We start from the raw sequence: 21,177 nt of genomic DNA, 5'->3' as shown, positions 1-21,177 counted from the left end.
AAGAAAACTTACCCTTGGGAAACTTGCTGGAATATAAAAGTCTAAAATGACCAATTACGATAAACCCCAAATTACATATCAAAATGTGAACAAAAACAGAAACATGACAAAGCTCTTCGGTGCTGATCTCTGAAAAGAGCTGCAACACATTCATCCATCTTGTGTTGCAGCTGCACCGTATTGCTATAAAATAGTAACTTGTTCACTTTTAACCTCCAGAATATTCCCGTTCATATTCGTACTTAGACAATGCATGAACTTATGTCAGAATACAATGCGAGCAGAACTTTATTGCAAATTGTTCAATGAAAAAAACATTTCAAAAGATTAAAATTCAACGCATAAAAACATTAGAACTGAAGAAATGACATCAGCGTCATTTCCCCGTGTTAAAACAAAATTGATGTGACATGTTACTGCAGGTGGATGGGTAAGCCATAGACCACAGGTGCAGCTCCGATGAGGTTTTTCAGGTGTGTCGCCTGACGGGATGGGCCCACATGTGCGAGAATCGTTGCTCCAGACTCGGCGGATAACCACGACTCCAGCAAGGCTTTGGTGAAGCGATCAATATCCCGATCGGTCACATCCCACAGGTTTCCCAAAACAAAGGGGCTTTAAATAGAAAAACACAGCAGACAGAAGAAGAAGAAAAATAAAAGTCAGAAATGGAAATGATAATGCATAGGTTTTATATATATAGCGCTTTTTTTCCTCGGAGACTCAAAGATGCTTTCCATTGCATGATTCATTCACTGGTGGTAAGCCAAGTATGTGGGCAGACTGAAGGAACTAAACACTCACAAACTGCATTCACATAGGCAGTTTAAAGGCTTCAGAGGACATTTTGGCAAGTAGACCGGCAAAGATGGGAATCAAATCTGCAACAGTCTGATTGCGAGACAACCGCTCTCCCAACAGAGCCATGCCGCCCCCAACAAACATTTGAACTATGACAGCACTGACTGTGGCACCTGGCTTCAAATGAATGCATGAAGACTGATCTCTCACCAGCCTGCTATCAGGTAGTTGAGGATGATGCCTTGTCCTTCCTGATTGCCGCGCACTGCCAGAGCGGCGCTGCTGCAGCCAAACAGCAGAGAAGCAGCTCTCATCCGTCGCTTCAGGACCGTCCGGCTGTCCAGAAAGCGTGCGCCTGCACCGTGGCCCACATAGCTACAGCACGGACAGAGAGAGACGCAGGTTCAAACAAAGATAGAATTTTGAAAACGCACAAACCGGCGGTTACGGTTAAGAGTTTTTTCCAACAAACATTTGATATGAAAGTAGCCAGATGATCAAGTCGAACGAAGCAACTTTAAACATAATTCCTGGAAAAGTTCAAACTTAAACACTTGTGGGACTCACATGTAGAGATCCTTGGTCGCCACGGCTTCTTCCAGTTGACCGACACCAGGAGCAATTCCACACACACCTTGCCAGTCGGGTTTGCTTTGATGAGAGACGGTGTTTTCGGTAAACGGGTGAGAAGTGACTCATGGGGATAGCTTTAAATGAATGTGTTCCAACTTATTTAAATTGGTCTCACCTACAAAACCACTCCTTGAACTGGTTCTGAGAGTTCCCTAAATTGGCATCGGGGTCCAACACATAATAGACCTTGCTTGTATCCACACCTTCCTTCAGGATAGACTGAGGCTCAGCCTAAAACAGACGATTTAGCAAATGATTGGCATTTTTTTACCAATGAGGAAAACTGTCAGAACATTACATGAGAGTTTAAGAAAGTCACGACGGGAACAAATCTGAATCTCACCTCCTTCTGGATGCTCAGTCCAAGTAGCGAGTGGAAGGAAGGCATTCGGCTCACAGAGCAACACTTCAAGATAGAAGTGCTCTCCCACGGCAGCTTCTGAAGATACTGCAATAAGCACAGGACCGATTTAGAAACGATTCTCGACTCGCAATTGTTTTTAGTAGTTTGCGACAGACGCAAAACAAACCTTGTCCAGGATAAGAACCACATGGCCGCCTGGCTTTTCTCTATCCGAGAGTTGGGAAACGGCTGCGTGGAGAAGCCGAGTACACTCATCGTCCCACTGGGGATAAACTCCAAGTGCAAATCTTTGAAGATCTTCATCGGTTAGCATAGGAGATGCAGAAAGCACAGCCTAAGGCACAAGTCAGAGAGGCTACTTATTACTGGTGTGTGGTTGATTTTACACTTTCTTTACATGACATGGGAAGAAAAGATTAAAATCTGATTCAACAAGTTTTTCTGGAGCAAATAAGGACACACCTTCAACATGTCCTCGCTGACCGTCACTCCCCGGGAGGATAAGGCTTTACAAAGGCACTGGGCCTGTTTAGAGAGCTCGGGATCTGACAACACTGGCAGAAGTAAGCTCTTCCAGCAGCCAAGAATGTCCTCCATCCACTTCAACAGTTGCTAAAAGAGAGAAAAGACCTCGTACGGTTTTTCACTTTTCAAAATTTAAAGTCAAAACGTGTCAATGGAGAAAAATCAACTCCCTCTGCATTGCTTATATAAATTGATGTCTTTTTCCCCCCTGGTTTGAATTATTGAGCAGAAAAACCAGGTGAATGATGCAGGCATCGTGTTGCTCTTCTCATTACCTCCACTCTGGAGTCAAGAGCCCTGCGGCCCTCCCACCACTTGGCCTTCTCAGAAACACAGCTCACAACCTTCTGCTCCATCAGAATATGATCCAACTCCTGCACCAGCCAGGTGATGGGGTGCTGACAAAAGGAAAAAGCAAAAAGTCTTTATTGCTGACAAGAATAATTAAACTTACAAAAGAAGCTTTAACAGTCCAAATAGAGAGAAATGTTGTCCATTTTCAGCCACATTGAAATACGTTTTAATTTCAAACCCAGTGCAAACTGTTGCACCATTACTGACGAATTGACATCTACCCAAGAACAAACTCCACAAAACATTAAAAAAAGGAGTGTTTCAATACATTTTGGAAGCTACAACGACACACCTTAAAATGAACACTCACTGTTGTTGTGTTTGAGAGAAAGAAGTACAAAGATCTGCACGGAGAAAATGCTTTGACTGATCAGTCACCTGCTCTTTAGCCGTCGGGATGTGGACGGTGACGGGGGCAGAGCCCTTCTCAAGACGGGACAGTATGATGCTGTCACCCATTTCTCCGGGTTTCACGCCGAGCACAGAAATCAGACACACCGTCAACCCTGCATCGGAAAAACGTTAAGGGGGAAGAAAAAGGCAAAATGATATAATCACACAAACACAATGCAGAAAGGTTTCTGCTCATGCTAGTCTCAAGCATATCACTGAAACTCTCTACAAAAAAAGCAATAACATTAACTACACGGTCCTCTTTCATCACTGCCCATGTGAAAATCACCTGATGGAAAAACAACTAGTGACTTCGGTTGAATTTGTTGTTTTACCTGGAGAAAGATGCTGAATTTGTTCAACAAAGTCTTGGCAGTGCTTCTGGGGGAAAGATTCCGACTCAGCAGTTGAAAATGAATAGATGCTCTCCATTTGAGACAACTCTTGTTCAGTTGAAGCGCCGGATTCAGTTTTACGTTCATCCAGGCTCAAAGCATCCATTTGTTCCGTCAGCTCAGAGGAAGACTTTTTCAGCTTTCTATTGAAATGACAAAAAGAAATGTTTGGGTTAAGGCGTAACAATGTATGCAGGTCACTGGAAGACTGTAGGAGACTTGTGTCCTTACCTAAGACTGCTGGCTAAATGTCTGCGTGTGCGATGTCGACTTGTGACGCCCAAAGACTGGGAATGCAGCATTGCTGTAGTAACGGGGTCTTGCTGCCCCGTGGTCAAGGCCAGAAGCCCACAAATGGTTGGGTAGATAGTGGGAGAGGGAAAGTGCTGAAGTGTCAACCAGGCTGAGCGGAGCAAAAACCGAACATCCTCCAGCAACTGATGGTCTGGAAAAACAAAAAGGGCCAAAAAAAGAAGTGATTTCAAAACAATACCGAGGAGGATAATGCACAGCCTTTCAAAATACACTCAAAGACATCAGGATGAACCTAAAATGCACTATAACCTTTACAAGGTAAACTTGATGTGACCTTATCTTAACGGTTGAAAGCTCAATGTTTCTGCACTTTTGGCATGACTTGCCGTTTTCAAACAAGGAGCTTAATGGAAAAAATTAACAGGCGTTTGATCCAAGAATTTACCAATAAATTTCGCGGTTCAATTAGAATTGGTTCTTAAACAGTCGTCCTCATCTCACTGTTCACATTCTGACATCACGAGTCCAAGACGACACCCAACGCCATTGTGAGGCTTCAGGCAGGACGTTCTCAGACCAAAGTGGCCACAAAGGTTAAATTGTCAGAGTGTGATCAAGCAGGTTGAACAGAGAGACACTGGAAGAGTCACAGAAAGACAGAAGTGGACAACCTTTGGCCATCATCCCACCCTGATGACCACTTCCCTGTGAACAGTGCCCCGGAGAACGGGATGATGAATGCCACTCAACTCCAGGCACACTTGATTCAGACTTACCCGATTGGCTGTCTGAATAAGCGAGGTGAGTTTGTGCTCTTCCCCCGAGATGGTCTCTGCTCTTCAGTTCACACGATTCGCCTCTCTCCAATTCGCAACACTTGTCCCGTCGCAGCACCTCGAAATCGATGTCTGAGGAGAGACAATGTTGCTGAAATCCTGAACGTGTTCCATAGATTATGGAAAGCACTTTCAAATACACAAATATTTGTTGTGAATGGTTTTGATTGAAGTGTTCTTAAGTTGTACTGTGTGCCTAAAAATGCATACCGATCTCTTTAATAGAAGACGGGTTGTCTTTTGCCTCCGTGTCGGAATTCCTAAGTTGCTCAATGCTTATTTCGAGAACATCCATGGGTTCCTCCTCGATGGTTCTCATTTTGTCTGGCTCCTCCAGCGAGTCTGCGTCTGCCTTGGTCATTCCCCTTCTGCTCCTTCCTCTTCTTGATGAGGTAGTCTGATGAACCAAAGTGTCGTCGTCCTCAGAAGACGCCGTCCGAAGCACAGCAGTAGCCTTTTTCCCCTTCACCTGCCTCTTGGGCACGGCCTTCTCTGCAGATGGCTCGAGGCTCGTCTTAGCAGTGTTCACAGCTCTTCTCGTGGATCGTTTTTTTGGAGCATCTGCTTTTCCTTTGGAGTCGGCTTGAGAATTTGCCTCTGAATCGCTTTCATCACTGAATTCCACCTGTATAAAAATAACATTTTCCATTAAAATACACAGACAGCGTATTAAACAACAACAACAAAAAATTACATTTCAAAACGTACTATGAAGCGGGATTTCTTGACACGTTTTGGGGCAGCAGGCACAGGTTTGACTTTTTCTTGAACTGGTGACAACTCCTCATAAACATGAAACTCCAACTTCGAAGCGGTTTTTGGTGCTTTCTGCACGGAGGAAGATCCTTTTACCTTCTGGACAGGTGTACAAACCAAAGTAGGTACGGTGGTGTTGAAGTCAAAACAGCCATGATCTCCAAGAGACGCGTGAGAGGCTACTGGTGTTTTAGGAACGATATGCGTTTCTTTGGTTGAGGAGCTTTTCACCGGCTTGGTTTTCTTTACCTCCTTGTTTTTGTCCATCAAATCAGATTTTTTAATGACATGTTTGGGCTTCTTCACCATCAGTAAGGTTGGGATGGTTTTCTGGTCCGATTTGAGTTTTTTCATGACTTTTGGTGCATTCCAAGTCCAAGCATTTGAGAATACCTCCTCTGGACTGCAGCCCTGTCTTGCACCCAAGGTCATCAATGAGGCGATGGCTTTGGTTGCCATAAGCTCCGCCTTTACAGGTCTTAGCACAGGAGAGGGTGAAGAATCGACAAATCCTAGGCCAGTTTCCAGTATTTTCCACACAGCACAGGCTTTGTCCTGCCTTGGTTGCAGTTCAATCAGGGCCATACGCAGGTAAACACTGCCCACCAGGTCCTGCATCAAGGACAGCTTGAACAGGCCTTTGGGAGGGTTTCTGAGAGGAAACATTTTCAACAACTTTGCCCCAAGTTTGGTAGCGACACTCTTGCAGCGGGATAATGTTACCCGGTGAAGCTTTGAACTGACATTGGCTTCACTAGGCTCCAGCTGAAGAAACAGATCAGCCTGTGTAGCAGCCCAGCGAGCAGTGGCGCGGCCCAGGTATGGCTCGGAGCAGCAGGGGCACTGACAGTCCGTTGCATGCACAAGGGAGGAGAGCCAGCGGCGAGGCCGCGCCTTGAGAGGCGGAGAGGAGCCCAGCTCGTTCACCACAGGTTCTTTAGCAAACCATCTGACGTTCAAAATGTCCTTCAAGTCATCCTCTGTGGTCGGAAGGGGAGACTGGGGTCTCTGCGCTGGACGGCCTTTTCTTGGTTTGATTTTCACACCTGCTTTCCGGACCTGATCAGAAAAATCTGAAGGAAAGAGAAAAGTGAAGACTTTAGTGGTTCAGGGAAAAGGACGCTCCGCATTTGTGATATGCATATTGCAATGGTTTTCACTGGGAGCCTTTTCAGCTCAACCCTGTGGCATGCATGTGACGTTCGTTAGACCCGTCAAAAAGTGGGGCTTTAAACACAAGACCAGTAGTGACCCCTATTAACTTTAGTACAGATCGATGTGTCGACAGTTTCTACATGTCACTGCTGAGCCTCACATTTCAATACCTGCATTGTTGCATAATGCAAGTTTGTTTCACATGTGAAAGAGAGCTTCCAGGAAGCGATGAACAATTTCAGAATTGAGCAAAGAAAACGTTCATGCCAATTGGTGTACTATAAAAACCAACCTTACAGGTAAACAATATAGAAAACAAAATGCAAATATCAATTTGAAAAAAACAAAACTGCATTGCAATTGACACAATTTTAGAAAAAGTCCCTAAAGAAATATATAAAGAGAATTTTAGTATTTGAAGCTGCACATTAACAGACCTGTGCCGATATCCAGGAGATGTCTGACTTTGTCCAAATCACTCCTACATTCTTCCTTCTCCCCTTGCATCAGCTCCAACTCTGCTTTTATTACCAACAGCTCGGCACATCTGAAACAAACACATTGATTTTTATTTTGTCAACAAGCACTTGTAATCACGTGATCACTGCTCACCTGTAGTGTATTCATCCGGCATTTTATGAAGAGCTTAAATTTTAACTATGCACGCCGACAACCTCGAAAATTGTCAGATAGCGGATAATTATAACAAAAAGTCAATATACTAAACATGTACATACTGGCTGAGAGCTTGCAGCTTGATGGCCAGTTTCAAGGCTTCGAGACATTGGAGTCTGGCATCATTAATGGCCCCACAAGCGCTCCTCATAGCCACCATCTTCACAGAGCAGTTCAACAGCTCTGACAGCAGCTGCCACTTCAGCACCACGTTATCACCTGCCCACAGCCCGGAGAGACAATTGTGAAACAAAAAGGCATCACAAGTGTTACAGGCGCATCATCATAAACTCTTGAACAAACATACCCTGATCAATGAAGCGCGTGTCTGAGTTACTGCCACTGGTCCCATATAGGCCCTTTCCCACTAAAGTGACCAGCAGGCTGCAAAGAAGCTTCAAACTCTCATACAGGGCCGTGTCTGGAGTGTTTATGCCTGAGACACACAAAAACACAGGTCGCCATTGGCATGTTGCGGCAATTGCAAAGATGTCAATAAAATACAATGTGCATTGTTACACGAGGCAAATTGCTTTTGCCGACCTTGCTCTGCGATACGGCTCCGCTGATTCGGGGGAAGCTGAGATGTATCCAGATTTAGAAAGGCGCTGCAAGTCTGGAGGGCCTGTGCTCGCAGCATATACCAACTCTTTGACTGTCTCTGCTCATTCACGCTTTTCAACACCTGGCACAGATGAGGCACACCACGGTGCACCTACGACCAAAAAGATGGAACTCGGATTGAATAAAAGCTTGCTCTCGCATAAACGATATAAGAAAATGCCGCCGACATGTTGCAGACCTGTCCCATGCTGTAATAGTACTGAGCTTTCAACAGGATGGTCAGCATAGTGAGGGAAGACGGTCCCTCAGTAGGAGTCTCTGAGGACAGAACCTTTTCTGCTTCTTCAAGTTGGGCCTGGAAATAATAAATCAAATTACAGGATAACTTTGTCGAGACCCATTTCAATTCTTGACAGAACTCAAATAAACTCGTCACAAAGTAATAGTTCATCAGAACAAAAAGAGCCTTACCAGAGCCAATTCGGGGGTTCCCAGGTCCAGGAGGAGGCTGGCTGACTGACAGAGCGACCGAGCACAAGTCTGAGCTTCGGCGAGTTGACGTGAAAATCCAATCACGAGCTGGTGAGCTTCCAAAGCCTTCACGGGCTAAAAAAAAAAAAGAAGAAAAAATGATCAGAAAAAAAGAAAAGAAAAGAACTGTCAGACAAATACAAATGTTCTTGAGCATCATACTTCAGGAACAAACTGTGAAAATATCCTGTAAATTGAATAAAACCAACACAAACAAATACAAAACAAACAGCTATGAGAACACATTTAACAAATTAATTCTTTGTTTTTAATTTAGCACAAAACAAGATTTTTTTTAAATATTTTTTATTTTAAAGTAAAGTGTTACCTTTCCAAAGAGCTTGAACAGAGCAGCAGCCACAGAAATGGAGGTACACGTCTGCTTGGGGCTCCTCACAGAAGGCATGGCTGCTTTCTCAAAAAGAGTGGACCAAGCTTCCAGGGCACTTTCCAACGGCTGACACATTTCTTAAACAGCGAATTTCAGAAAAAGAAGTGTTAAACAGTAATCGAGTTTAGAATTCACTTTTATGATCGCTGAATAGAAAGTTATCCTACTGTTCTCTGCAGCCAGGTTGAATTTAAGGCCTTCATAAACCATATTGCTGTCTTGAGTCTTCTGCTTATCTTCATAATCAAAATCATTGTTTCCAATGGGGTTAGCCACACACTGTCTCTGCTCCTGGAGTTCCTTCTGTTTCTTGTCATTGTCAATGGCCTGGCAAGAGAAAAAAAGGTTCCAACAATGAAAAAACCAAAAATGATACATACATTTGTTAATTGCCACTTAAATCTTCCAGAGTACAATGGAAAACTCAATTTGATAAACTAAAGCGGTGACGAACCAAGGGACACAAACCACTTCAGGAAACGCTGCCTCTCAAATATATGAACACGACACGCTGGCTGATCAAACGGAACTCACTTCTTGAAGATTTTTCTCCAGAGTGCAGATATAAAGCCAAAGGAAAGCATGAGCTTTGTCATCCTTCAGTCGCTCAGCGTTCTCTGGAGTCTCTGCTTCTTCTTCAAGAAGCCGTAACGCTTCGTGTGTGAAATCAACCGCCATGCTGTGTCGGCACAAGTCAACATCATGAACACAGACGAGGAAAACTACAGACCAACTCCTGAAGCTCGCAAAACTTCAAGAAAACATCTGGTCGTCATTCAAGGCCCATAGTTAATTCAGACTGGCGTGGATAAAAGTTCTCACCAGTCGGTCTGTTCACTGAAGTCCTGGAAGCAGACCACCTGGGCCATTTCACAGAGGTAGAACGCTCGCCGATGGGTGTGGAGACTCTCCTCATGGCAGATGTCCAACAGATCACAAAGTGTGTTGTAACGTTCTTGGGCAGTGTCACCTGCCACCTCCTTATAAGCACGCAACTCTTCCTCCAAAAGACAAAGCATCACTTCCTCATTGGGGGCGTTGAGACCAAAACCATCACGTAATGTCCTGTTCCGGGAGTCATGACAGCACAAGACAAAGACGGATCGGTTTAAAAAAATCAGACATGCACGTCTAGACATTAAATCGAAGCAAGACAACGCGCATCCGTACCTGAGCCGCGTGTCATCCTCAGAGCTTCGGGCCGCATCCATTTTTGTTTTCACCCACAGAGAGACGGGCTCAGCCATGTGGCCAGTGACCTTGTCCCCGAGAGCCCTCAGCCACAGGATCACCCAGTCGAGAGCCCGCTCCAACTTTCCAGCCCGTCGAGAAGTTTGCACTGCCAGCATGAAGGGTCGACTCAGCTGCGTGGTGACAATATGAACAATATCATGAATATTGTTTTCGGTTCACAAATTTCAGCCAACATCAGCGTTTAACCATTATAAGGTGAACACATTTGAAAGAAGATCCCTTTGCCTCATGTTTTATGTAGCATATATTTAAATACATTGTGTAAAATTCGCAATGAATTCACTCACCCTATCCACAGAAAGAGAATCCGGGCAATTCTTGACTAGATCTCTGCCGAGGATCTCAACAAGACTGAAGCCTTGGTCATAGAGACGACGGTTGTACAACCAGCAGGCCAAATTGCTCACAGCAACCACTAGAAAGGCACAATTCTAATTTACATGTTTGCAGGTTGCAGTGCAAAGAAAAAATGTAAACAAACAATCAAACAAAAAAACCCTTGTGCATCAACAACTACAATGGTAGTGTATATATTCACCTGCTTTGACCACATGATTTTCACTGGACAACTTGTGTAGTGTGGTCATCATCAGTCCAGCTGTGGCTTGGCAGTACAGCAGCACTCTGTCCAGTGTGTCACTGTTCTCAAGCTTTGGACAACAAGAGACAATCAGTATAGCAAAAAAAGGTCCAATCAGAGGTTCAGAAACTGGATTAAATCTCACAATAGTGCCAACCTGTGAAGCCAACATGCTCTCGTATGCAAATACCAAGCCTTGGTAAACACTGAAGCAAAGGGCCTTCTGCAGTCTGCTTGCCTCAGCTTGACTTGTTGAATTCTGCAAAAAACAATTTCGTAATCAAATGGATATTATATTTTTCTCAAAGAAATATTTCTTGATTAACAGCCAAACTAACCTGGTTTAAAATCTTTAATATCCATTCTTGATGTTCCTCCAGAAAAGAAAACAAGGCCAAAAGCACAGGTCCACTCAGACCCTTGTTGTTCCCACTTTCAACAGCCCATACCACGAGACTGCAACTTTCCAAGACGGCATGAGATTCGTGGTCTTCTAGTTTAGTTGGGAGGGACCTCACGGCTCTCGCACACTCAGTCAAAGCCTGGCCATCTTCTTTGCCAGCTTTTGCTGCTGAATTAATTTTTACTCCCCATTTGCCAAGCACCAGCGCTGTACAACGGTAGTGATCACAGATCTTGCTCTCGATCTCAACCAGGAAGGTGGAGGCCATAACATGGTGGCCTGCTTTACAAAGTACCTTCACAACGATCAATACCATTTCAGATAGAGCATAAACATTCGGTGTCTCCCTGGACTGCTTGGGCCCATCCGCCTCTCCACGCCGACTGCTGGTCCAATGCCTGTCGAAACTCGTACGCATTTCCTGGAGAAGAAAACGGGCATCCTCCTCTGTGACCTCTCCACAGCTTTTCTGAAATTCAGTGATGACATCTATTGCATATGCAGGAGCTTTGGGGAAAGGCGGAGTTGCACTTTCTGTGTCCAACAACAAGAGGAAGGCCAAAGCTTGCATTCGATAGTGGAGCTTGTCTCGCGGATTCAGGTCGGTCCCATCTTTGGTAGAGTTTAATCCGTTCCATAGCACAGAGAAGCAGCTCCGCACAAGATTGTGGTAGTCCTCCTCAACCTGCAGACCATAAGAACCTCAGTAAAGTTAATTCTGCATTGTGGGTGGTGGATAGACAAAACATGGACATTAGGTCTTGTGGAGAACTGAAGCCTACCTGTTGTACCGAGGAGAGCCTGCTGTGAAGTCGCTCTGCCACACGGCTGCAGAGAGGATAAACCTCTAGGGAGCAAAGCTTCTTGACAATATGGAAAACAATCTTCTCCATGTAGAGTGGACAGCTCTGGTGAACCAGTGGTGCACAAATATCAAAGCCATGAAGGGAGATCTCGACCAGCTTCACCAACTGACTGATGTGGTCAAAGTGGAGGGATCCCACTCCCAGATGATGGTTGCAGGCTCTGATAACTCGGTCACACAGTGTACGACACTGAAGGCCAGGTCGACTCTTCACATATGTCTGGAAAATACAGTAAAAATATTTCCAACACAATTGGTATGGATGCACGGTTAACTGCAGTGATGGGTAGTCCTGCTGTGTGCACAACACACACGCTTGTAATGTTATTCAGTGATAACTGTGTGGTTGTGCTCACCTCCAGTTCCTGAAACAACAGTCCAGCTTCTTTGACAGAAGCGGTCCGCTGGATGTATTCTTCCACTTTCAAACACTTCATGTCGACAGCTGTAGAAGACAAACCATCTGAGGTTGACTCATGTTAACGCTTTTACCTCTCGATTGCTGGCGTAACGCTTATGCTAATGATCGGCCAGTATGTGCACAATTTAATGAATATATTCGCAGTCGATAGATCGCGTTCGTCATCCAATAGGGCCGGACACTGACAGTTTACGATGTAACGTGAGTTAGCCGGGCGACAACACGACCCAACACATCATGTTGGTAACGGACATGTTGACCTGCGCCTGTTAACTGCGACTTACCTGAAGCGATCGAGATCTATTGAACAAAGATGTATGCTAAATGAGATCAACGGTAAATCCTTCGGATTTAATAACAGCCATCTCGGCGTCTGTGGCGGAGGATTTCAAAGGTTGAACAGTCAGTCGGAAGGCAGCAAAACGCCGCGCTACGTTTTTGAAAGATGTGCTATCCAATCACAGCAGAGCAAGGAAACGCAAGGACTTGTGGGTACTGTTGTTTTATTTACCATCAACACAAGATTAGACGAGAAGAGAGCAGAATAGAATAGAATAGAAAATAGAAATAGTTTATTTATGCCAGAATGAAATATTAATATTAATAATAATAATAATAAATATTATTATTATTACTATTATTACTATTATTATTATTATTATTATTATTATTATTATTATTATTATTATTATTATTATTATTATTATTATTATTAACAACAACAACAACGACAACAACAATGATTATAATCATCATCATCATCATCATCATCATCATCATCATTATCATCATCAAATGAAGGCCCATTAATGGCTATTTAAAAAACTGTCGGTAAACAAATTAATAGCTTTTTTTTCCTTCTTTTTTTCCCCATCCATCCATTCATCCATTTTCTGCCGCTTATCCGGGGCCGGGTCGCGGAGGCAGCAGTCCGAGCAGAGTCACCCAGACTTCCCCCACCCCAGACACTTCCACCAGCTCTTCCGGTGGCACCCCAAGGCGGTCCCAGGCCAGCTGAGAGACATAGTCATTCTTCTTTTTTTTCTTTTTACGAAAAAATGGGGTACCAGCTGGAGAAATTATTTTTTTCTGTCAGGAGTTCACATGACACCAAATAATAGCCAGCCAACAACTATTTCCCTATGTGAATTTGAGGGCTAGGGTTAACTAAAAACATTACCATTACCACAAGGGTCAAATAACCAAATAATGCCACAGATGTACATTAAATTACAGCAATTTTCACTTAAAATGGGATAAAATGAGCAAATGCTGTTTCTCATGTACATGCACACAATACTGTTGTATTTAGTGGTGTTCTATTGACTCTATAAATACTTTCCAATTAGAGAGTGTTGAAGCCAGTTTTTATGTTTCAATAAAAATTCTAAACTTAGTCCACCTGGAAAGACATTTTGTGTTATTTGAGCCGTCGGATTGAATTGATTCAAATTCACCACCATACTTTGTGATCAAAATTCATTTATTGACTTTATTGATTACATTATTGATATTGTACTGTCTTCTAGCAATCATTACAAGTTGCTTCAATTTAAGACAGTCAGACCAGGTTCACTCCTGAATAATCATGGCAGGAGGTCACTAAACGGTGTCTATATCGTTGAAGACATCTTCTGGTGAAGCCATCTCAGAGGGATCCAGGCTGACGTTGTACTTGGCCAGGATTTTCAGGATGTCTCTCAGCTTCAGCCACCACTGTTCCTTTGGAATGCGATGTCTGCAGACAGGAGAAGAAGAAAGAACAAACAACATGGTCACTTTTTAAGTCAACGCAGGATTAAGTTTTGTATAAAAGTTGCTTTTGAACCACTAGAGGGCAACCAGGCTCCATGTTTTCATTTTATAGCAAAAAACTTAAGCCTTACATATCACATTTCAGGAGATAATATCAAATGGCCCAGACAAATGAAACTGGTTTCAAAGTTAAACTTTCTGTTTTAGTAATATCACATGATCCATAATCGATAATGTTATTAATGTTGTCATGCCTTATGCCTTATGTCATGCCTAGGTTTGTGTTTGAATATATGTACAGAATAAACCTTCAAAGTAACTTCAGGTTCTGTGAAATATTGTCGATGTGAGTAGGTGAAAAACAAATGAACTGAAAACTTGAAATAAGGTCTCACTTAAAGTCAGTGACTTCTTTAAGCTCTGCAAGTGGCTGCAGCACCAAAGCTCTTCCCTTCAGGCCCAGCACACAGGCCGTATCTGGAGAGCTGGTGAAGACGAAACCTAGAAGTTTGAGTGCAGAAAAAAGAAGACATATGAGCACAGGGACCACATGTAGTCAGGAAAGCACAAATTAGCAGAAAAATTTAATAGCGAGTACTCACCATTATTGTAGGACTCCTTCAGCTTGTCAGTCAACCAAAGAACAGACTTCATCCCCATCTTTGTGCCAAGGTTCCTGTCAAAGGGACTGGGTGTTCCTCCCTAATAATGCAGAATAGTTGACAATACCTTTATGATCTTGAAAAGAGCATCACATTATGATTCAGTGCACAACACGAAGAAAAACTCCAATGATAAATGACTAATTAACACACCCGCTCCATGTGTCCAAGTGCAGTCTTCCTGCATTCATAGACACCCTTGCCCTCTTCGGAGTAGAGGCTGTAGATGAAGTCAGTGGTGTAGTTTTCATTGCATTTCTTATTCCTGAAAAAAGTATAATAAAGGAAATACGGTACTATGAACTCTTGGTGAACAGTACACTGGTGATGTTGAGAGCATAAATAATGCAGATCCCTTCAAACCTCAGAATGAGTCCTCTCTTCACTGTCTTCATCTTTTCCACCAGATGCTCCACATCGACCTACAAGACATTGTCTATGAAAAACGAATATTCAACCATCCCTCACTAAAGTATGACATCCCATAGCTTCCTCTTTACTGCACATTCATGAGGAGACATACAGACCATCAGATCATGAATGGTGAAAGGTTCCTCATGAACGTAGGCTGCATCAGCTCCTGATGCCAGGCCGGCCATGGTTGCCAGGTAACCACAGTATCCCCCCATGGTTTCAACAATGAACACCCTTCTCTTGGTTCCAGCTGCAAACATCTTGATCCTGTCACAGGTCTGCAAAAAAGGCAAATGCATTAATGAATTGTGTCTCATGGATAATAGTTTTAGGATGTGTGTCTGTATGATTTACAAAATCACTTTACCATGGTTATGGTGTTGAGGGCAGTGTCAGCGCCAACACTGAAGTCAGATCCAGGAACGTTGTTGGACACAGTGGCAGGAAGAACGACCATGGGAATACAAAGATCCCCATAATTGTCCCTGGCTTGCACCAACTGCAAACCACCGCTGAATGCCTGGTCGGAGCAAAGTAGGATGCAGTGACTGACTCACATAGTCATAAACACAAGTTTGTAAATATGAATTCAACAGCTAATAACACCATTGGTTGTTACAGTGCTGCTCACCTCAAAGCCTCCAATGATGATCAAAGCATGAATTTTGAACTCAACGATGTTCTTACTTATGTCCTTCAAAAACCCCTGTGGCAGGGTTCTTCATGAAAAAAAGAAAAAAAAAACAACATGAGATTTTATTGTTCATTATTTGAATTATCAGTATCCTAATAACCTTAACAGGGGGGATTTTTGCACCTTGCTGGAGTCATTTCAGTGCTAGTAAATGTATTGTTTATGATGCGAGGTAAGACAAAATAATCATCTGTAACAAAGTTTGAAACATGTGGTCTTATCGCCGTGTTCCTCTTCAAATTGATTTAATGTCCAACCTCTTTGTTCCAAGAAAGGATCCACCCTTTCCAGTCCATCCTGCCACTCCAGACCACCCGATTGGTTCAATCTGTGCAGAGACACAGCATCTCTTATGCCCTCATGACTATGCACTGTCACACTGAAGTTGATCAATTCAATAAGATAATACCGCCCCCCTTTGAGTGCATGTAAACAGTTTACCTTTCCATGAGCCAAGCCATCAAAGCCATCATGAACTGCCAGCATCTGGTGCCCATGGAGGAGCCCAGTCCTGACCGCTGAACGCACAGCAGCATTCATTCCAGAACATGGAGTCCCAACATTCAGGATGGCAATGTTGACCCCACTCTGATGATGGAAAAACAATCAAAAAGAAACATTTTCAACAGGTTGGACAATAATCGATTAGTGTGAAGTCGGTAATCAGAATGAAAGTGGCAGAAACGTAGTTCCTGACCTTTGCTTCTGGGGGGTGCACATGAGCCAGCATTTTGTAAGTGTCCCAGTTGTTCATGAAGCTCCTGATGACAAACAGCAACGAGGTGCAGGCATTTAGGATGTACCATAGTACATGAAACTTTTAATTGATGAAGAATAATATTGATGCCTCACTTTCCCCTGAGCATCACTGCATCCTCATAACGCCCCTCAGCCATGGCTATGGTTACATCATTTGTCTAAAAAGCAAAAAAAGCATTTGTCTAAAAAGCAAAGCAGGGAAAAACTCTTGAAATATTAATAGACATGAAGAGAAATGTGTTTATCTCATTTATTTGGGTTGCCATAAATAATGCCATCCTCTTTCAAACTGTGTACAGGGAAGAATTTAGATGTTAAACGATGTTATGTTGTTGTGTGTGGTTCGGAGATGACTCACCACTTGCACACACTTCATCAGAGGCAGCCTGACGGCCATGTTTCCAGACAAGCTGACGACACAAGCAGGAGTGTCTGGTGTGGCCTCCAGTAGAGCCATCACAGCCTCCACACCCATCCTGCTCGCCTGAGTTAGAACAAGAGAGCAGGAGGGTTGCTCAAAAAAACAAATGCCTTTTTCCACTAATGGCTTCTACAACTGTAGATGATTGTGGTTGATTATGTACAATAGAAGATATAAAGGTTATATATGAAGGATATTACCAGAATCCGATCAAAGGCAGAAGGTGCTCCTCCTCTCTGCGCATGGCCCAAGATGGTGGCATGAGTGTCAAAGCCCAGTTGCGTTGATATCAGCTGGACAGACACACTGATAATGAGCAGGCTGCGTGACATGAGTCTTGATGTGCTAGTATAATAAACAGCACTGACCTGTTTGACCACATCACAAGTGATTGGTACACCCTTGCGATCCATAGCTCCCTCTGCAACGATGATGATGTTCAAACCGGAGCCACGGCCTCTTTGCTATAAGAGACAGAGTGGAACTTTAAGATAAACAAGCATGCCTTCAATGAAATCAGCTAAAGCCAAACCAAACATGAATGTGATACGGTTGAGAGGGATATTTACATCTATCAGTCGTCTGCAGAGATGATCCTCCCATCCTTCCTCTGGGGGCATCTCTGGGATGAAGACCCAGTCAGCACCACAGGCCAGAGCGGCCACCAGAGCCAGGTAGCTGGAGACAAATATTCCTATCTTTTATAGACGGTGACGGATATGGAGATTTTATATCTTAAACAATTGACATGAAAGTAAATTACAGCTCGCCTTAAATCCAGTTCAATTAGATGACACAAAGGCTGCGTTGGTGAAGTTGAACGGGTCCGTGAGGAGGAGCGACAACGTAGCCGTCTGTTGATTGGCTGCGGCGATCGTCACTCTCCACTTGCCCGCAATATTTAAATATTTTGTCTGCCGTAAACCCTCCTGTTGTTGTTTACATACCCCGCTTTGTGCTCACTGGTTGTTGTGTTAACTTGGTATATTGAAACCTTGGCACACAACACAGCACCGCGGTCATTCAAGGAGGCTCAGACGCTCTTATCCGCAACACTCACCCGCAGTGTCTGCCCATCACCTCCAGGATGAAAGTCCTCTGTTGACTACAAAATGAAACATGTTCAGTCCCAATATCAAGATTCATCAACTGCTCAGCCCATCAGTCATGTAGATGAATGTCAAAATGTGTACCTCTGCGCAGTGTTGCTGATGGCATCAACTATCTCCATGATGCGATGGAGTGCAGAGTCAGTGCCGATGGTCATATCAGTTCCATAGAAGTCATTGTCAATGGAGCCCAACATGCCAACAATATTGAGGTGGGAGGAGGATTTGGCTTCAGCTTCAGTGATCTTCCCTGTGCGTAGACACATAAGACACCAACATGACCAACATGCTGATTCAGCAGGGCTATCATGTGTGCTGTGCTGCTTGAATTAGTGAGTTGTTGAAGTCATGGCTCTTACCAGCTGTCACCAGATCTGCCAGCAGTTCACTCCACTCAGTTCTGAACTGGTTGGCGCCTGTCAGGGTACCATCACCTCCGATCACACACAGGTTGGTGATGCCCAACTTGACCAGGTTACAGGCCGCTTTGGTGCGGCCTTCCTTGTTCATGAAATCCTGACAGCGACCATTCCCAAATACAATCCCACCCTGTTGTCAGGCAAGGTGGAGAAGTTTCACTTCCAAAGAAGAGCCACAAGAAATCAAACATGACGAGGGGGCACGGTTATCTGAAACCTTAGCGCTCATGTCTGAGGTTCATTAGGTTTCGCTATTTATGATCTTTGACATTTAGGTAACCACTGACCCACGGGACTACAGAGTTACACTTTGACGGTGTGATTGTCAGGTAAAAACAATAAGGAAAATAAACACTGAGCAAAACATGTTTATGGTTTCGGTGTTTGTGCTCACCATCTGGAGCATCATTGATGCACTCTCCCAATTCACAGTGCGGATGTTGTGCTCTCCATCCACCAGACCCTGGTAACCCTGTCAACAAACAAAAACAACTCCAATCACCCCTTTGAAACAGGGTCATTGCTTAAAAACGCCTTTATTAACATCAGCATATTTTTACAGTGGCAGCTGTATTTCTTTTAACCAAATAGGGATTCATTTATCAAGCAGTAACATTCAAAAACAATTGGTTGTTTAGGAGCAAACTCTCTGCTTGATTAGTATAAGCCGGGGCTTCTTTCCTTTTGGGGGGTCTAAAACTGGAGAAATTTTATTGTTTTGTACCCTTCCTTTTAAGGGAGACTCATCTTTCCACACTTTGAAAACTTCAGGTTGGAATAATTTCTCAGGCAAAATGTGTGAAGATAGATTTGATCCAGATTATCATGTGCAGTATTTGTTCCAGCATATATTGTTAGTTGAACATTAATTGCTTTGCTTTAGTGTTTTGTACTGTTTGACTAAATGAAAGGGCAACACGGGAAGCATATTGCAGTATTTTCCCTTCTAAGGTTTTAAAATAAAATTATTTAAATAAACAAGCAAATACTTACCTCATAGACAAAATACACTTTGGCTCCACTGTAAAGCCCCATTTGAACCAAGGCCCTCAAAGCTGCATTCATATCTGTATAATGGGGATATATGCATGCATTTATATATGTGGATAAATAACAAACATTGAAACTTTTTGCACAAATTCATTTTTATGCGATGAGGTGACTGGGGCAAGCACAAAACAGATGACAACAAAATACAATGGCGTCATAACATTTTGCATGGTAAGAATTCCATTGGTAATTCAAGTTAAATTGTCTGTGAAGGCAAGACATGGAAAGGGGAGCCAAAAGCATCTCAACTTACACTGTGAAGGAGCTGGGGAGAAAAAATAAAAGTCGAGCTGCCCTCTCACTCTGCAGCACCACTTAACAAACACATGATAGAAAGGTCATGCTTCTAAAATGAATAGATACACATGAGGTTTCGCAAAGTTCAGGGAAGAAGAGAAAAACATCTGGCAGACGAGTCACTTTCTCACAAGCTCACACATTAGGATGTATTTAATTCCACTGCTTATTTTAATACTTATTTTAATACATAGATAATTGAGAAAACTATTGACCAGATGAAACTATGAACAAATAGTAAGATCGAAAAATTCTAAAATCGTGAGTTCTCGCAGAAGTTGATCAAGTTTTGAAATGAGTCTATGTCTGTTTGACAAGAAATGAAGATTCAAATGACTAATATTTTGAGTGAGACTTCGTTTTTTTTCACCTTGCATCTAAAATATATTTTTAACTGCAAATGAAAAGGTTTGATTCATTAAATCATGTTTAATGTATTATTTTACATATATCCGCATCACACACATCTATCACACCACTTGCTCCAGTAAACAAACAGTGCTCAGGCACACTACGCTTCCACTCCATGCTGGAAATAGTCCACTCACTGTTGGCAACGCCGCCTGAGGTCAGCACCGCGATTGACCGACCCACACCCATCTTGGTGAGGTCAGCAGGAGGGTGTTGTTCCATGGTGCTGGAGTTCCCGTTGGCTAAGAAAAAGAGTTTGTGAACATGAAAATTCCTGTCGCGGTACTCATTGTACTGAGAGGAGCCACTCACCTCTACTTTAGGCTGCCAGAGATGCAGACTTGTGGACACACATAGCTGGGCTAACATATTTAGTAACACACAGAGCCTATTAAAAAATTCAACCCCCCCCCCAAGTCTCTTATTGCCAAATCCCTTTATAACTTCTGTCTTAGTATTTTATTGATTTTATTGGATAGAGCGGATAGAGTAGAAACTATTTATTGTAACATAACTAAATTGATCAAAATTATGTAGAAATGTCAGCTGAAGATCTAAATTTTTTCCCTGCTGATTGACAAATAGTCATGGTTTGTAAAGTCCAGGTCAGCAGATTTCAGTGAAACTTTGCAGACATGTTCCTTTTGATTAATTAAAACAAAATAAGTACAATACAATTCATAAAATTTGACTTCATCCTGTGTTGAGAGGGAATGCCATCATCATTAAATTAACAACATTTTGCAATAAATATTGCAAAAAGGATTTGTTGTTTTAATAAATCTGTATGCAGTACAGCAATTAGTGGCGCAATTAGTGGCTCTTTGTCAAGCTTTCTGCAGAGCCTCATCATGGTAACAGGTGTGTTTGAGCAGGGAAACATCTAAAACGTGCAGGATTGCGGCCCTCAAGGACCAGGATTGCACACCCCTGCCCTAACCCCCCCCTCCAAAAAAAAACCCTTTTGGGTGGGATTTTTAAAAATCTGCCAATATTTAAATAAATATCCAATTACTCATAACATGTGCCTGTAAT

General features: G+C 43.1%; 2 protein-coding genes across 2 annotated transcripts; both read right to left on the bottom strand.

The window, feature by feature from the left end:
- Window positions 1-413: 413 nt before the first annotated feature.
- espl1 (extra spindle pole bodies like 1, separase) lies at window positions 414-12,167 on the bottom strand (the record flags this gene model as incomplete). The annotated part of the gene is made up of 31 exons (XM_080495440.1): window positions 414-615; window positions 1,012-1,176; window positions 1,369-1,452; window positions 1,550-1,665; window positions 1,778-1,882; window positions 1,965-2,132; window positions 2,261-2,410; window positions 2,599-2,721; window positions 3,056-3,183; window positions 3,406-3,608; window positions 3,697-3,910; window positions 4,497-4,628; window positions 4,767-5,181; window positions 5,265-6,385; window positions 6,905-7,014; window positions 7,205-7,361; window positions 7,450-7,578; window positions 7,686-7,857; window positions 7,945-8,061; window positions 8,178-8,312; window positions 8,566-8,705; window positions 8,796-8,955; window positions 9,163-9,307; window positions 9,451-9,693; window positions 9,799-9,992; window positions 10,170-10,297; window positions 10,421-10,532; window positions 10,620-10,721; window positions 10,801-11,550; window positions 11,648-11,950; window positions 12,087-12,167. The coding sequence occupies 31 exons, from the start codon at window positions 12,165-12,167 to the stop codon at window positions 414-416; spliced, it is 6,504 nt and encodes a 2,167-aa protein (XP_080351566.1).
- A 1,586-nt stretch (window positions 12,168-13,753) lies between these two features.
- Window positions 13,754-20,364, bottom strand: LOC308129495 (ATP-dependent 6-phosphofructokinase, muscle type-like; the record flags this gene model as incomplete). Its single annotated transcript, XM_080495439.1, has 21 exons — window positions 13,754-13,889; window positions 14,302-14,407; window positions 14,509-14,608; window positions 14,722-14,833; window positions 14,932-14,990; window positions 15,096-15,260; window positions 15,350-15,502; window positions 15,614-15,701; window positions 15,934-16,004; window positions 16,118-16,264; window positions 16,374-16,437; window positions 16,529-16,593; window positions 16,794-16,919; window positions 17,057-17,320; window positions 17,426-17,534; window positions 17,917-17,961; window positions 18,050-18,215; window positions 18,325-18,514; window positions 18,779-18,856; window positions 19,378-19,451; window positions 20,280-20,364. 21 exons carry the CDS (start codon window positions 20,362-20,364, stop codon window positions 13,754-13,756), a joined length of 2,403 nt encoding a protein of 800 aa, XP_080351565.1.
- Window positions 20,365-21,177: the final 813 nt, after the last annotated feature.

This window comes from Blennius ocellaris (assembly GCF_963422515.1).
Source record: "Blennius ocellaris genome assembly, chromosome: 4".
NCBI classification, from domain to species: Eukaryota; Metazoa; Chordata; class Actinopteri; order Blenniiformes; family Blenniidae; genus Blennius; species Blennius ocellaris.
Note: the sequence above shows the minus strand (reverse complement) of the source record. Positions and strands in the feature narration are given on the sequence as shown.